This window comes from Lycorma delicatula, chromosome 1 (genome assembly GCF_047948215.1).
Source record: "Lycorma delicatula isolate Av1 chromosome 1, ASM4794821v1, whole genome shotgun sequence".
Classification (NCBI taxonomy): Eukaryota; Metazoa; Arthropoda; class Insecta; order Hemiptera; family Fulgoridae; genus Lycorma; species Lycorma delicatula.
Window position 1 is genome coordinate 222,899,564 of NC_134455.1, and position 17,633 is coordinate 222,917,196.

Genomic DNA, 17,633 nt, shown 5'->3' on the forward strand with positions numbered 1-17,633 from the left:
GTGTGGTGGAATACATGCATCGGGGTAGAAGGCAGTGGACGGAAATAACCTCCCTGGTAACACGAATACTGGGAACCAAGGAGAGGGAAGCTGTGACATGGGGTGCTGAATAACTGGACCGGGCTTAGAGCGGAGTAGGATGAGCCTATCTTTTATATAATGTTTAGTATTAGTCATTGATTTGTATTTAATATTTTGTATATTATATGTTGTAAATAATTTCTGGATTATATACATGCAACATCATGTACTCCTTCGATACTCAAGTGCTAGCCGCAAGACACCAAAATATGATTGGAACAAGACTACCCAGCGGACACTGGCTCGGGTGCTCGGTTGAACATATTTTCTGTCTTGTATTATATTTAGAATGTATTGATAATATCGATTATTTAATTTGTAACTTGAAATTTGTAGAGTTTCATAACTTGTAATAATAAAAATGTGTTTTACTCTGAAATGTAGAGTGATGATATATGGTTGGAACCTAAAAAGGTACTGTTTACAGAGTTAATTTGTATATATAATTTTATTGTAACTTGTAGATTTTTTGACAAGTGCCGTACTCTGATATGTAAACCCTTTATACGTGTTTGACGTGCTGTTTACAGTACACAACTTCGCATAAGTCATTTGGTATTGTATTTTAATGTGTACATATCTTGTATATTGTATGTGTAAATAAATACTGGATTTCCGATGTGTGACATTATTTATCTTTTTGGTACTTATCGGTTAACTGTAAGGAAGTAATATTTGTTTGGAGCTCGGCCAGACATTGTCTGTCATCTAGTAGGTAATTCAATCATTCTTGCTGTTCAAGACGTATGGAAAAGGGTGCCATTGAGTAAGAGGGCGAGGAACGTTAACATAAGAGAGAAAAAAAAACGGGAGGGACTGACTCAAAAAATGATGGAGTCAGGGGGCGAAACGTGGACCCGTGCAGGGCATGGGAGGCAGCCTTCTTGCTGAGGATGTTTTTGGCTCAGCCACACGCAGGAGTGGTTCGGTGGGGACGCTTCCGATGAGGCATTAAGGATCCTCGTGTCATGCGGGGTGGGAGCGCTGGACGGGGATTATGCATGGCGTATATATTCGGACCCTGAGTAGGGTAGGACGGAAGGGTAGTCCTCCTTGGGAGGGGCATCTTGGCAGTCCAAAAGGGACGGTTGGGTTGCTCTTATGAATCATGGGGAACCCCGATGGGTGGACAAGGAAGAGTCCAAAGACAGAGAGACACATGGGTGCGACCGAGGCAACGTCTTCTAGGCGGTTACCGCTAGCACTTTGTGTTTAAGAAAGTTTGGTAAAAAAAAAAAAAAAAAAAAAAAAAAGACTAAAATTAAAATTAGCAGTTTAGGTTAGCATAGCGAGAGAAAAATATATCTCTCATGGCAGTGAATCTGTTAACGTTAACTATACGAGGTTAGCGAGCATAGGTTTATATTGATGTTTGTTCAATTCGTCAATACACGAAATCAGCTTAATCTACCCAAACATAACTTACGCTCGCTAATCTCGTATAATTAACGTTAAATATATAAATTATATACAACTTATTAATAACAGGAAACAGACTAAATTCATTAATTAAAGGTACTTCAAAAAAGCGGAAATCGAGTGGCCTCCCCTGTTAACACGCAGCCACCAAAATGTTAATACTCCAAAAAATCTATTTTTGTAAAACGGACGTTTATGCGTATGTATTTGCCTTGCACCCCGTTGACCGATTTTCTTCAAACTTTGGTTCAACCTTCAGGGGAAAAGGATGTTTTAATTTTTTTTTAAATTAGAAAAGAGGTGAAACGTCTTTAAAATCACACCAAAACATACGGGTACCAGGACAGAAATGTGTAGCGTAACGAAAAGGTCTATATCGGCCTGCTTTAATAATTTCCTAACTATTAGACTCAGAGATGTAAATGCGGTATCATTTTATAATGTCTGAGAGACGTATATGGTGGGGAGGGCACAGCTCAGATCATCTAAAACTGGCGCTCACGTTCATTTCCATTTAGTGTAATTCACGACTTATGTTATAGCGCGGTGATTCGTGTGTTTGTGTTTAGAGTTTGTCGAGATAGATCGATTTAAGTAATAATAAGTGTATTTTGGACAATATTTGTGTAAAAAATTAAGTAAACATGTAAAAAAAGTATAAAAATGAAATATGTCAGCATCAGCCCGCGCAAAATCCAGCCGGAAATATGATTACATATATCGTTGGAAAGGGAAGGTTATGGGCCACGCACATGTAATGTTTGGTGTCAAGCGAGCGAGACTGTTTCGGAAGTGTTGCAAAGATGATATGGTGCGCTTAGTGAACGACGCCGACGACGCGAGCACCTCTACCCCTGCTTATTATGCCTTATGTCTCTTACTTCTCATATCACAGACCAATGTTGAACAAAAGTGTCATCGAATGTTAGTTATTTATATTTTCATTCTTTTTGCTTATATATTGCTTAATTCCTTCTATGAATCATGAGACCTTGCCGATGGTGAGGGGGCTTGAGTGCTCAGTGATACAGAGTAGTTGGACTGAAGATGCAACTATATCAGAGAGGTATCTATTAAGACCCAGACTAAGGAATAATTCCTGAAATAGGATAGCAGCTCTTTCAGTAGCTGTTAAGGGCATAGGTCAGGAGGACTTAAACAGCCATATCAACATCACTCAGTCTTCTGAGTACTGCGCAGCTGAAAGCAATGGAAAACTACAACTGTTTTATTTTCCAAGAAAATGTAGCTCTCTGCATTTTCATGTAACAAAGATGGAGCGTCTTAAGCGTCAAAGATGGAGCGTAAAATATTCTGGAGGTAAACTAGTCCCCCGTTTTGATCTCCAGGTGGGGATTACTAAAGAAGGGGTCACCAGAAAATTAAAATATAACATTCTATGAGTCGGAGCATGGAATGTTGGAAGTCTACAAGGTTGATAGATTAGAAAATTTAAAGAGGGAATGGGTAGGTTAAATGTAGATGTAATAGGAATTAACAAGGTTCATTAGAAAGAGGAAAATGACTTTAGGTCAGATGATTTTAAAATAATTAACTGAGCTTCAAATAAAGGTAAGCAAGAGTAGTTTTTGTAATGAACAAGAAGATAGGGAAGAGATTAGAGTATTTCAAAATATATAGTGATAGAATCATTGTAATAGGATAAAATCAAAACCTAAGCTGACAATGATTGTTAACGTCTATATGCCTACAAGTAATCAAGATGATGATGAAGTAGAGTGTGCATATGAAGAAATTGATGAAGCAATTAAACACATAAAAGGGGATGAAAATTTAATCAACAGTTGGAGACTGGAATGCAAGCATCAGAAAAGGCAAGGAGGGAAATATTGTGGGTGAATACGAGCTGGATAAAAGGAATGAAAGAGGGGACCAACTTATAGAGTTTATTTTAACATACTTAAAATACCAGGTGTCTGAAAAAGAACTCCACACTTTTAAATTGAATCTGCTCTACTAGATTTAAAATTACAAATTTTTATGTTTTAATTCATGAAAGTAGAAAGTCTGAAGTTTTTTTTACATTGATGTAACTCAATATAAGCACTATTTACAACCTTGCAGATGTATAGGAAATCCACTTTATTCTATACTGTGGTGATCACATTTGCAGGAATTGCTTACATGGCTGCTGTTATTCTTTGGTACAGGTGGTCATGGGAAAGTGATTGGTTTTTTTTTAATGTATGATGTCTTTTATGTAGGCCAAAAAGAAGAAATCCATCAGTGTCAAATTGAAACTTTGCAGTTTCCATGTGATGGGAGGCTCCTTCAGCCTTCTTGGGACCTGTTGTTGAGAGCAAGGCCACACAACTTCTGCAGGATGTGGAGGGGCTCCATCCTGTTTAAAAATTAGGCCCTTCATATTTATATTCTGCAGAAACACAAAGTTCTGTTTTATGTCCAAATACATTATACCCATAACAGGCTGCTCATGGGAAAATATGGTCCAAAAATTTGATTATGCATGATAATCCAGTTTGTATGAATTTTCTGAGTCTATACTCAACAATTATGGTGATTCAGGCCTCCATGAATATGAAATTTTGCTTCCTCAGAAAATAAAATGCACTGCAGGGAGTTTTATCAATAGAAATGAAATCTATCATGGTTGTTAAAAATGGAGATCTATGTTTTCTGTTTGAATTAATATCCTGGAATAGCTGCAGTTTATAAGTAGAAAGATTCAATCGTATAATCGTATGGGAATAACATAATCAGTGCTTTTAGGATGTTTACTTGACGACTAACACTACAAACTGAACATTTTGGACCGTGCTGGAAAGATAGATGGTCAAATTCTTTATGTATTTTCAGCATTTACTTAGGTTTTCCTGATGAGTGTCCTTTTAAAACGCTTCCGGTTTCCAAAAACTGCCTGTACCACTTGCGTATACTTTTCTTACATGGAGAATTTCTATGATAGACTTGCATTTAATTTCATTGTACGACAGTTGCTGATTTTATTTCTGCGAACCAGTACAATTCTGTACTTTTGTGGTGACGCCAAGTACTGAAGCCTGGGCTCATAACAACATAGCCTGTTCAATAACAATATAGCTGCTATATGACAGAAAATGTGTGAACTAAAATTTAATTGTTGTTTCTTCTAAATTACGTATGAAACAGTATTGAATGCTGAAAAATAAAACCTATATTTGTTGTTGAAATCCTGGAGTTCTTTTTTGGACACTCCGTAGGTACTTTCTGATTAAACAGAGGCCACCAGTTTTCAGAAGGAAGAATGGTGTTTTTAAAAAACTCAAACATGTACACACAGTATAGGCCTTTATTTATATCACAGAAAATTTTCAAAATTTCACAAACTATTTTTGTGCTTGAACAGAGTCCCAAAACTTGATGTCAAGTTTTGGGCAAATCCCAAATCAACACACATTCACTCATTTCACTAGTAAGCATACACTACAAACAACAGGTAGGAACAACGCAAAAACAATGCATTGACAGTGACAGTAACCCACTGTTTCTGTGTGGAGCACTAACCTTGGCCTGAATAACTGACCTTGAACCGCAGTAAGTGCCAATCTATTAAGTAAAGTATTTTCTTCAAAACCATTGAAAGATTGTGGGGTTCTGTAAATGATGGAACAAGAAGCCCAGGGGCACGGACCACCATTATTTGGAGTCATACTTAGTGGCGTTCATGTGGCAGCAGGAAGTTTGCGAAAAAGACACATTTGACACTATAATTGAGAGCGATTAAGATACTTGGCCGTCTGCAAAAAAACACATGAGGTAAGTTGCAATGGACTATACTAGTAGACTGGCAGGTGGTTTGATTAAAACTTTGATTTAAATACTGATTGAACGTGGTGGGCAGATAACCGATAAATACCTTAATTTGTTTACGTACACAGTAGTACTGTACATACAGACTGTGCCAATTATTTTAATGTTTTGAGTCTTTCTTTTTGTTTCACGAATAATGATTGAATCGAAGAAAGCCTCTCAAAAAAGGGAATTGGAAATGTTAACCTTTAAAGAAAAAATCATATTTGTAAATGAATGGATAAAGTAGATAATAGAAATAAAGTAATGGAAGAATACAGCATTGAATCGTCTACCATACACGTTATTTGGAAACAAAAGGACTTGTTAAGTTTTATGAAGCTTCAAAATCAAAACAGTCAATAACAGATCATCGTAGGGAAACCCAAATTAGAAAAGTTAGATTTTGTTTTACATGAGTGGTTTGCCCTTTAACGATCAAAAGATATTCCATCTTCTGGACTAATACTAATAGAAAATGCCAAAGAGTTAAAAAAAATTCAAATTATAGTGGAATGTAAATTTTCTGATGGTTGAATGACTAAATTTAAACTGACATGGAGTAAGAAAGTTGAATATTTCAGGTGAACTCAAATCATAAGATTTTGAAAAAAGTTGAAAAGTATCATCACACCTTTGATAAATTAGTCAAAGAATACAGTTTGACACCTGCTCAGATATACGCTGATGAAATGGGTTTATTGGGCTTCCAATAAAACTCTGGCAGGAGACAATGAAAACAACAGATCATGGTTTTAAAATAAACAGATTACATATCTGTTTTGTGCTGTTCAAATAACCAATAATTTAGGAGATCCTAAAGTTATTGGTCATTCAAAACATCCTGGGGAAATAAAATATCTTATTCATTTGCCACTGGAATATAAAGCACAGGCAAATGAAAAATAAGAAAATTTCTGAAAATTGGTTTCTGCAAAACTTAGTTCTTTCTGTGAAAGAACATTTTAAAAAATTGGAAAGCCAGAAGAAACAAATGTCTTAATTCTAGACAATTGTAGCACTTGCCTAAGCAAACTTCAACTCCAATCTGGTAATATTTTCAAGTCACATCTTCCTCCAAATGTGATGGCAGCCATCCAGCCAATGGACCAAGGTGTGATACGGAGTATGAAATGCCATTATAAAAAATGCTTTCTTCAAAAACTTGTTTGTTATGATGGATGAATTAAAAAATTTCTTAAAAACCTACAACTTAAAAGACTCAATATTTAATATAGGGGTTGCCTGGAATGCAGTTAAAAAAATCACATTATAGCTTGCTAAAAAAAATTTTCTACTAATATAATTAAAGATTCTTTAAAGGAACATAAAGACTATGGTGTAAGAAATTGCTTCAACCTGTAAAGAACTTCCTGCTTCAAATGTTAAGAGTAGACTTACCCAAGATGATGTAATTTAATGGATTGATGCAGAACTGGATCATCATGGGGGATGATAGATGAAGATTTGATTAGTGCTGTTCTACAGGAACCAAAAAACAATGACCATGATTCATTGGATGATGAAGATGAAATTGCATGAGTGAAGTTTGATTAGTTAGGTCAGTGCTGCAGATGCAAGTTTTTATAAAAAAACTTTATTCTTACATTCCCTTTAAAAAGTTACTTTTTCTAGGTGGCATTCACCATTTTTGCTTTATTCAGAAGTTCTTGGATTGCAGCAGACCTAAAGTTACTGGGTTGAAAAAGATAGTTTAACTTGCTGTAATTTTCTTTCTTTTACCTTTTAGTGTTTATAACAAAGCTGTCCTTTCATAATTTTCTTAGTTTTGTATCTACGAAATAATACTTTTTTAATAATTAAAAAAATATTCAAAAGAGATTAATGACATAATATTTTCCTATGCTTTGATCGTTATATGTTGTGTTCAAAAACATATGCATAATAACAATTTCATTATCACATCATTTTAACTTTTTTATTTGAAAGGTTAAGGCAGTGATTCTGAACCATTTTAGCTCCATGACTCCCAAAAAATAAAAAACATTTAATGAATATTCCACAATCCTCCAACCTCAACTCAGTGAAACCTACATAGAACTATTTAGCTGCATTGATAGTGATAAGTATGAAGTGTCCAAACATGGACAGTTTACAGGTTCCAACTTGATGTGTATGTGTTCTTTATAATTTGATCTGCTTGCATAATATTCACTGTGAGAGAGTAATGTTTGAACATGCATATGGTATGTTTGAACACGTTGTGCTCTCAGCAGTATAAAAGAGGCATAAGGGATTGCAGAACATCAGTTTTGTTTTGAAAGCGAAAAGTGTGTCTGGTGCTTTTATTTAATTTTTAAATGCATAATTTCATTGAAAACAATAATAATTGAGGTTTCGGTTTTTTAGTGCTTGGTCAAACGGTGTAACTTTTTTTTTCAGTTAGATCTTATGCAAAATGGATAAAATTTGCAAAAAAAGTGAGAGCCATCTGGATCCAGTCAATCAGTTGGTAAAAAGACAAGATTGCACAATGACAGTTATTTAAATTATGGCTTTACCTCATTGGATGGAAAGCCACAGTGCATTGTTCTCTGATGAAAGAATGAAGCCACCAAAATTAATTTGATGCTTGGAAACTTAACATCTGGATCATAAAAGCAAACCCTTGATATTCTTTAAAAGAAAGATACTTTGAGAAACCAAGAAATTTCTATTTGTGAATCAAGCCATATTGATAAAAGTACACTTGAAGCATCTTATCTCATAACATTAAGAGTAACTAAAATGTCCAAACCCCATCTAATTGCAGAAAACAACATATCGCCTGCTGCAATTGATATGGTCAGTGTTTTAATAGTTGTAGAAGAAGCAAAAAAATTGTTTAAATTTTTAAATCAAGGCGACATGACTGCTGATGTTTGTGATCAGATCATTCAGAAGTAAATTTTTTAGTATTCATTTTGATGAATCAACAGATGTGAAAAGCAAATATGTTTTATAAATTAATACCTGGTTATGCAACAAGACAATGTCTTTTTGATATTTTTTTTGTAGCTACTACAAAGTATAACATAGACTCGAAAAAAATGTTTTGCAGTTTGTAGTGATGGTGCAAAGGTGATTACAAGAAAGAACAGTGAATTTCTGGAAAAAATTAAAAGATTTTCTTATACCAAGGGCAGAATGGATGCACTGCTTCCTTCACAGACATGCTCTTGCCACAAAAATATGCTGGAGCTTTACAAATTCTTTGTAAAACTGAAAAAATAGTTAATTTTATTACAAGTCACCCATTACAAAATAGGCTGTTTGCTAAACCATGTGATGAAATGGACGAAAAGGAAAATTTTCTTCTTTTCCATATAGAAATCAGGTGGTTATCACTGGGGAAAATGTTAACCCGGTTATTAGAATTTTAAGATGAATTAATTAATAATATTTTTCCAGGATAAACAAATGCCATTTTAAATGTTTTTACAGAATAAGCATATATGTTGCTGTTGGCTTACTTAGCTGATGTATTTTCACATTTAAACAATTTGAATATGAATTTACAAGGACGTGATAAAAAAATTTTATTAATGACAGACATAGTTCATGCTTTCATTAAGAAGCTTGATATCTGGATTATTCATCTTCAAAGCAAATATTCTGATATATTTCCACTCGCTTCTCATTACTAAATCCATTTAGTGAAAACATTGTTGCATCTAACAAGTTACTTACTAGTTGAGATTCACAACCAGCTTATCGAAATGTTATTTATGCTGATAAGACATTACAACTATAATTCACAGCTGAAGATTTATCTTGCTCATCTAAGTGTATATGGAAATCTATTCATAGAAGCAATGAAATACAAATGAAATATTAATCCCTTTTGCCATGTCTACCTCTTTAAAAAGATTTTTCATCTATGGTTGCACTAAAAAGTAAATATAGGAATTATATTTTATAACTTGGAATGAATAATCTTTTATAACAATTTACTTTTGTGGGTTTGTAACATAGATCCTCAATGGAGAAACTCTTAAATGGAAAACAAATGCAACTGAAAACAAATGGAACTATCTCATTAATTCGTTTTTTTTTTTTTATATGTGTACTTAGAAATGTAAGTAAAATGTTAAGTGAAATAAATGATTTTTCTCATAAAATGATTTTTATTGTTTACATGTAAAGTTGTAGGCTAATTTTGCAACCTCAATGGGGGTCATGACCCCCAGGTAGAGAAATACTGGGTTAAGGGGTAGAAGCCATTGGGAGAAAAGGGACTGGAATTATGTACAACAAATTTTAAATAATTTTTGTAAATTGAGAATTCATTTTGAGAAAGTACAGCTCAAATATTGGAATATTTTATTTTTTCCTGATGTTAATAAAGGAGGAGGGGATGTAGCAGCTGAGATTGTTTAAACATTTTAGCCTTCATTGATGATGTATGTGATCAATTCTTATGGAATAATCAGTTGTGTAATTTGGTAAATATGTGATAATTTGTATTCTCACAATCTGACAATTTTTTCAGTATGAAAGTATTATCATGAAGGGGTACCGAAGGATAAAACTAAGGGGTTACAGGATGGTGTGACATTTAACTCCCAGAAAAGAGTAAACTTTAAAACAGTGTCAGAATTATTGATTTTTTCTGGTAGTTTTTAGATTATCCCAGACAGCCAAAAAAATATACAAACACTATCTTCATGTAATAGTAGCTTCACTTGGGTGATAGGCATATATTATCATTATCTACTCAGGATTGGAAAATATTATTAGTACAAAGTGTTTATTATTAACAAAGCACTTTTATTAAATGTTATTTCGAGGAGGAATAATTTGGCTCATACTCTGAATGGTGTTATTTATAATCACTGTTCAGTATATCTATTTAAAAGTTATGGTTATCTTTTAGATTACTTTGACAGGTATTATTCTTATTTAAATATTCTGAAAAAAATGATAGAAGTTGTGATTTTTTTTTTGACTTGGGGAAAAAGGTTGGTTTTTTGTAATAAAAAAAAAACCTTAAAATATATATTTTCTTATATCATGATCTCTTTGGTTATAACTTTACAATTTTTATGGATCCACAAATTAATATTGATTGCCCAAACTATTAGAGATTAACTGATGTGGTGTTTAGGTGCGTGGTAAGGGTGAATTAGCTCTATTCAACTCAGCCATGTTATTTCACGGCTGATAATAATAATTAATATGTCAGTTTTCTGTTTTAATTTTTTAAACCCCAAAAAATTATTATATACTGGTCAGTCAAAAAGAAGTTATCCATTTCTTTGTGGCATAAATTTAGTAAGGTTGATCACAGTGATTTATAATTAGTGGAGCTGAAGTACAGGCATGGAGTTACAACTACATTCTTCAGTTACTGAGACTATGAATCAATGTGTCAGTTGTGTTTAGCCTTTTTAATGAAAAATAATTTAGTACAATACAGAGGCAATTTAGATTGCATTTTAATAGCTGCAATGCACAGAGTTGTAATGCGATTATTTTATGAGTAAAACATTTTTTCTTTTCAGCCTCTCTTTTTCTGTTTAGCTGGAACCATTGTAAGGTATTACTTCAGAGAACAGAGAATAAATGAGGATGATACGTATGAATGTAAGTGAAGTATAGTCTTGTATAGTCTCAGGTTGACCACTCCTGAGATATATGGTTAATTGCAGCCCAACCACCAAAGAACATGAGTATCCACGATCTAGTATTCAAATCCGTACAAAAATAACTGCCTTTACTAGGATTTGAACCTTAGAACTTTTTCTTCTTGTTCAGTTCTGGATAATAAACCTCCCACAAAGTTAAACCTACAAAGTTTGAGGATTCAACAAAATACCATTTGTCTGCAGGAATCAGTCCATCAAAGTCCTAGGTCTTCAGTTAAAAAATGAACTCAGGCTTTAGGGTATCAGAGCCTAATGTTTGATGTATGTTACACTGTTTGAAACTAAAGCCGTATAAAAAAACAACCATGCAAGAATTGAGTGACCATGATAAGAATAATTGCCTAGATTTTTGCTGAAAGTTTTTTCCAATAATTAGTTAATCCCAATATTTCTAAAAGAACTTTTAATGAATGATGAATCTCATTTCTATGTTAATGGGGATGTAAATAAAACTATCAATAGAGGGCTACAAACAACCCACAGCAAGTTCATCAAAAACTGCTCTAATCTGTGAAGGTCACAGTATGGTTCATGATTTCAGCATTTAAAATTGTAGGTCCATATTTTTTTTGAAAATGATGATGGACATGCAGTAATTGTTACAGCTAATTGTTACTGTGAGTGTAAAGGAATTTAGAATATAAATTTGAAGAAATGAACAGCTCTGATCTCAACAAAGTAGTGTTATGAGTCATACTGCACATCAGAGCTTGTTTATTTTACATAACCTGTTTCCAGGTTGTATTTAAGATCCACTTCAGCTGCATTTTATAATTTTGCTACCAAGATTTCTTGGCCGGTAATATTTTTGCAATGGGGATACCTCAATAGTCACATTTTTCCATCAGATGTTGCACAATAATTGAACTGAAAGAGAAAATCCACCATGGAGTTAATAATATCATACCTGATATTCATCAAAGTGTTTGGGAAAATTTTGTGCATTATCTGTAAAAATATATCGATGGAAGGTCATTTGCAGTGTACAATTATTAAATTTTAAGTAACAAAATCAATCAAATTTGCTCTTTCAAATCATGTGTATAATATAAATATCATTAAAAAGTAAAAAACCATTGCATTTTCAAATGTTATTAGTTTTAGGTGACTTTGCATAAGTTATACAGTGTCTAGGAGGGTTGCATTGAAAACAGTACTTTTTGTAGAAACACTTTAAGCCATGCCATGACTAATTTCTGGTCAGTTGGATAATATTTGAAAATAGTACACCAAGCTTTTATTTTATAACTTAACATGGATTTTAAAAAACTCCAAGGTACTTTTACAGCAATTTTATTCAGTATTTTGCTCTTCAGAGATTAATATTTACAGAAATTAACAATCAAGATGAACAAATAAAATATTAATCAAACTGAAGATCAGATCCCTGACCAGAAATTAACCCAAGACTGCTGATTTATGACCGCTGAGTATGGTGATCCCGTACAAATTGGCCAGCTGATTTATAATAACTTACTTTATATTAGGTGTTTTTATTTCTTCTTACAATTTGTTACAGCATTAATTTAATCTGGAAAGTACTAGAATAACCAATTAAAATTACTGCTAGAAATGTTCTAAAAACATTTACAGTCATGTATTGATTAAAATGATAAGAGTAGAGTAGGGTAGAGGGACTGAAGACCCCTCCAGAGATCAGACATATGTTTTTAGTGTATGTTGAATTATGATATACAATAATTAATTAACTTTATTTTTGAGAGTATCTAATTTTATAATCTGTAAATTAATTTGTATTGTTTAGATTGGTTAATAATGGGTAAATGCTGTCCAAATGACAATGCCAGTAGTTAGTTCAACTATTAATAAAATATCATCAGAACCACTTTGTGGGCATTTTAAAGGATTGATAGTTGAAGATTATATTCTTTCCTGTCATGATGAACAGATGGAAAATTATGAGAAGATATTTTTCAGTAAAAATAAATTTGAAGGTATGTTTTCGGCTCATGATAGAGATGAAGGTAAATAATATATTTAATTTTAACACAAGATGTAACTGAGTTTTGCAAAAAAAAAGTGGCTGTTGGTTTTGTTTTGTTAGAGATTTGCCCTAACTAAATACTGTGTTATGTGTGGCATGTATTTGTCTGGAGTGTTCAATTTTTTTTCTTGAAAAGTTTATGAATTTACATATTTTCCTTTCTTTGTTACTGCTCATTTCTTGTACTTTTCAAATACTTGCCCATATATCACTACATAAAATAAATTTTTAATTGTTGTGAGCAGTATTAAAAGTATAATTCCTGGCTTTCCTCATTAAATTTTGGGTGGAAGAAATGTGGTTTTCTCATAGTTAAGAGCTCTTGTAACATGTGATAGATGCTATGGTAAAATTTATATAGTGTGTTAGCAGTTATTTTGCGAGAAAACTTGTTCTGACAAGGTTTTTTAGGTAAATAATTTTTGAACACTTTATATACAAATTAACACTAGCAAATGTCTTCTAGACACATAGCATTTATGAAAATATGCCATTGATTTTTATGATTATGGATAAAAATGAACCCCAATATAATTTCTTTTATGTTGTGTGAAATTTGTCATGGAGGTAGGTAATTTTATAGTTTTGAGAGATAGATTGTTAAATGTAAAAAAGAATCAAAACAGATGATTGAGTAGTATACAGATCTACTTGCACACCAAAATTTATTGACTAATTTCCCAAGCCCCAGAAGTCAAACTGCTTATCCTTACTGTGTCTGGCTGTAAATTTGAATTGAACTTGATTCATTCCCTCATTCTTCACTGACTTCATCTCCATACCTCACCATGTTCTTATTTGCTCCCAATATTTCCTTCTTAATTTGTTCTTTCATCACAGTTGGGACCTTTCCAATTTTCATTGTACTTCTGATTTTCCCCCACTTATTTTTTTAAATGTACTTTCTTTTTTCCATTGGATTCTATTTCTTCTATTGGTTATCACATCCTTTTTCTTAAAAAGTTTATGAATTTCCATATTTTCCTTTTTTTGTACTGCTCATTTCTTGCACTTTTCCGACAGTTTTCTTGAGAACTGTATTCTCAAAGACAGTCAGACTTTTGTCCACTTTTCTACTAGAGTCCAGGCTTCTATCTCATAAACAAATACTTGCCAGTTTGCGTAACGTTAACTTAATTTTTACGTATTTTACATATTCTTTGGCTCACCTTTCTCACATCTGTCTATTGATACTCTCTTACATTCAGTTTTTATTGCTTTAAGTTCAGTTCTATACTGTCCATGATGCTTTCATGGACATATTTTCATATTCTATTTTAAAATTCCTGCAGTCCTTACAGCCTCTTCTTCCAGAATCACATTCTCAGCAAAAGGCAAGGATTTTATTCTCATAACACAAAAAAACTTTCATTATTAATGTTGTTACTTTTTACCTTTCCTACCAATAAGTGAACCCAGTTATAGTTAGTTGGTGCTATAAGTACTGTAGATGTATGAAGAAAAAAGATATATAATCCACAAGAAGCTATTAGAAATCAGTTGACTGTTTGGTAGGTGGTCAGCATGTTGCTAAATCAGCTGATAAAAAATCCTGATCTTTTGGCTGTTGTATGACATATTTTTTTAAGATAAAAAAAATCTGCAAAAAGGAAGACTGAAACTGATGGGCTGAATGTAACCAATTGAAAAATCTTAGCATAAACAGTAAAAATGAATCAAAATTTTGAATCCAAAACAATCTGCATTGTATTGCTAAGTTTGGGAAAAATTTGAGTCCGTCAATTTATCTAAAAATTAGGCTATTGAAATTTCATTTGATTACTATGTCATTAAATAATGTATTAAATGATGTGAGGTACCTTTCTTCTATTTGTGCTAAGATTTCATCTAGTTCTATCTTTGTTAAATTCTATAAAACTGTGTATCTAATGTTATATTACAAAGTAGCTTCACAAATTCACATTAGAAAAACACTCACATAGAAATGTAGGGCCAACTGTGGCTATGAAACTGCTTGGAGCAAAAAGTGTAGTGTTATTCCATGATAAGTATTTGAGAGAAATCTCTACCAGTTGATGTGAAATAAGTCTGTAATCAAAATAGAATAACTAAACTATAAATGTAATTTGTATATGAGTACATATGTAAATATGTTTTATTTTAAATTAATTTTTTTTTCCTTTTCTTTCTTCTTTAGTACATTCTGCTTTATTTTGTCTTACTTTTTACTTTTATTCTGTATTTATATATTGTTTGTTTATGCAAGTTGTTAAGCTCTCTTGACCATCTGTTACATCCCCATCTCACGAGTTTCTAATCATGAACCATATTCAGTTCTGAGTCTCTCCTCTCATGCTGTGGAGCAGCTGGAACATCCAATTCACTCTGGAATGATCTTATTCCAACTGATCAGTTAGCTGCCAATCCCACATATTCTTTGGGCAGCAACACTCATTCTTATCACCATACGACTCCCCATCTCTGTAGCCATAGATATTTCCTTTTCTATTCTCTTCTTAATTACCTCATTTTTAACATATTAACATGAATCACTACAGCTTCAACCTATGAAATCCATTTGAACTGCCTCCAATCTCTGTCGATCCCTCATAGTAAGTTACCATACTTCTGTTCTATAGTACATAATGCTCTTCACAGTAGAATAAATTTTTCTTTTAGTTAACTTTTGAATAGTAAGGGAGTAGTGAATCCAACTTAGTTATTGGTTGTTTTGCCTTATTTTCCGAATGAAACCTCATGACTATTAGAACCTTTCTTACCATTTAACACATACAAACAGTTAAAAGTGTCACTGGATTTTGCAAGCTGCCCATCTATATTCAATCATCCTGGTAGAAGTCAGGATGATTGAAGTCAGCAACAGTCATAAATGAATTTTTTTTTCTTTTTGTAATTCATCTTCAGTTCTTCACACTTGTATGCCTTTGACAATATCGTCCCATTGAGACCCACCTAGAAAAAACAGTTGCTGCACTGACCACCAGATGATCCATTCTGAGATCACAAATGAAGTCAGTGCTGCAGATGATTCAAACTCTCTGGTACCTATCTTAAGGAAGAAGGAAACCCTTGGAAATTTGCAGACAAGATCAGAGCAATTTACCACCTGTCAAAGACATAAAACTAACAGACCAAGATTATGGTTATCATTTTCCGCTTTACTTTTAAGACATTCCAGTCCTATATCAGTGAATGGTTTTCATCACTTCTCACATATTTGATCGAGTGGCAAAATAAAGATATTTCTTTTGTATTAATATTGTATATATTATGTAATAAACCTAAAAATACATTCAATTTTGATATTAACATTCCTACCTTAACATATTGATGTTAACACTTTTTCTGCCTCAAAAATTAGTATGGTAACATTAAGATTAACATTCTAAATGTTTACTGATTTTCAAAATATGATATGTATAAAGAAAAATAAATATTTAGTAAATGTTTTTGATGTTTTACAACTTTATTTGAACTGAAACTTAGCTTTGTGTTTTGATATTAAAACCCCATCAGTAGGTTGAAATTTTTGTTACACTTTGAATTGTTTTTTGAGTTTACTGGAATTATAAAAATAAAAAAAAATCATTAAAATTTATAAGTAGTAGTACTACAATGATTTTTCATACATATGTATATCTCACAACCTTCATTGGTAAACATGCTGATGTTACAATTTCAAAATACTTAGTTCTATATCAGACAAAGTTGTGACAGGTAAAAAAAATTATGTAAATATTGTTATATATTAAATAAATTATTTTTTATTTATTTTACCAATAACAATTCTGTTTAGACAAAATCAATAAATTTAAAACTAAACTATTTGAAATATTTCTGTGCAATGAGTCAGCAGATTTTGTGTATCTTCAGAACATTGACTGCTTTTGTGAAATTGGACAATTTCACACCAGTTAAGGTTTTCATAGATCTTCACCTAAAATTGTGGGTGTGAATTTTGGTAAATAGATCCTTATTGGTGAAATTAAATTAAATTAACCTGCATTCACAGATAAAAGTCATTTTGAATGTTGAACAGTTAAATGGTCTAATCTAATATTGGATCTTAAATATCTGTAATAATACCTTTACCCCTGATATAATTTTACCAGTTTATCTAAAAATAATAACAAGTTATTCAAATATGATTTTTGTGCCTTTTGTGTGGTTAAATAAAAGAGGCATAAATAAACAAAAATAGAGGCGTAAATAAACAAAAGAGGCAAAGTGCAGAAGCATCATTTATCAATGAAAAGTTATCATGTACTTTTATATATTATTGTAAAGCAGCAGTCAATAAGTAATAATCTAATAAAAATTCCATTAAAAAACTCATAACCTTATGAGGGCTGCCTTTTAAGTTTTCACAGAACAATAAAAGAAAAAAAACGTTTTGGTAAAAATCGTTTTATTGTTTCTCAAAATATTCGCCTTTAAGATTTATGCACTTTTGCATGTGTTTGAACCAGTTCTCTAGACATTTTTTCCACTCTGATGTTGGTACCTCATAAACTGATTCAACAGCTTCTTGGAGTGATGAAAATCACTGTCCTTGCATTTTTCGTTTGACATTCAGGAACAAAAAGAAATCGTTCGGTGATAAATCAGGTGAATATGAGCAATTAGACATTAATTCAGTGTTTTTCTTCATCAAATAATCAATTGTTTGACATGCTGTGTGAGAGCTG

The 17,633-nt window shown here is 32.4% G+C and overlaps 1 protein-coding gene across 6 annotated transcripts in view; it reads left to right on the top strand.

The window, feature by feature from the left end:
* LOC142329030 (tubulin polyglutamylase TTLL13-like) overlaps window positions 1-17,633 on the top strand; it is a 182,900-nt gene that overhangs the window by 15,078 nt on the left and 150,189 nt on the right. For 5 of the 6 annotated variants that reach the window (XM_075373294.1, XM_075373286.1, XM_075373331.1 and 2 more), the window contains exon 2: window positions 12,724-12,913. The exons of the other annotated variant lie outside the window; for it this stretch is intronic. In XM_075373294.1, the coding sequence (XP_075229409.1) occupies window positions 12,754-12,913 (160 nt within the window). In that variant the 5' untranslated portion in view covers window positions 12,724-12,753. The remainder of the gene's footprint in view (window positions 1-12,723; window positions 12,914-17,633) is intronic. 6 annotated transcript variants of the gene reach the window in all.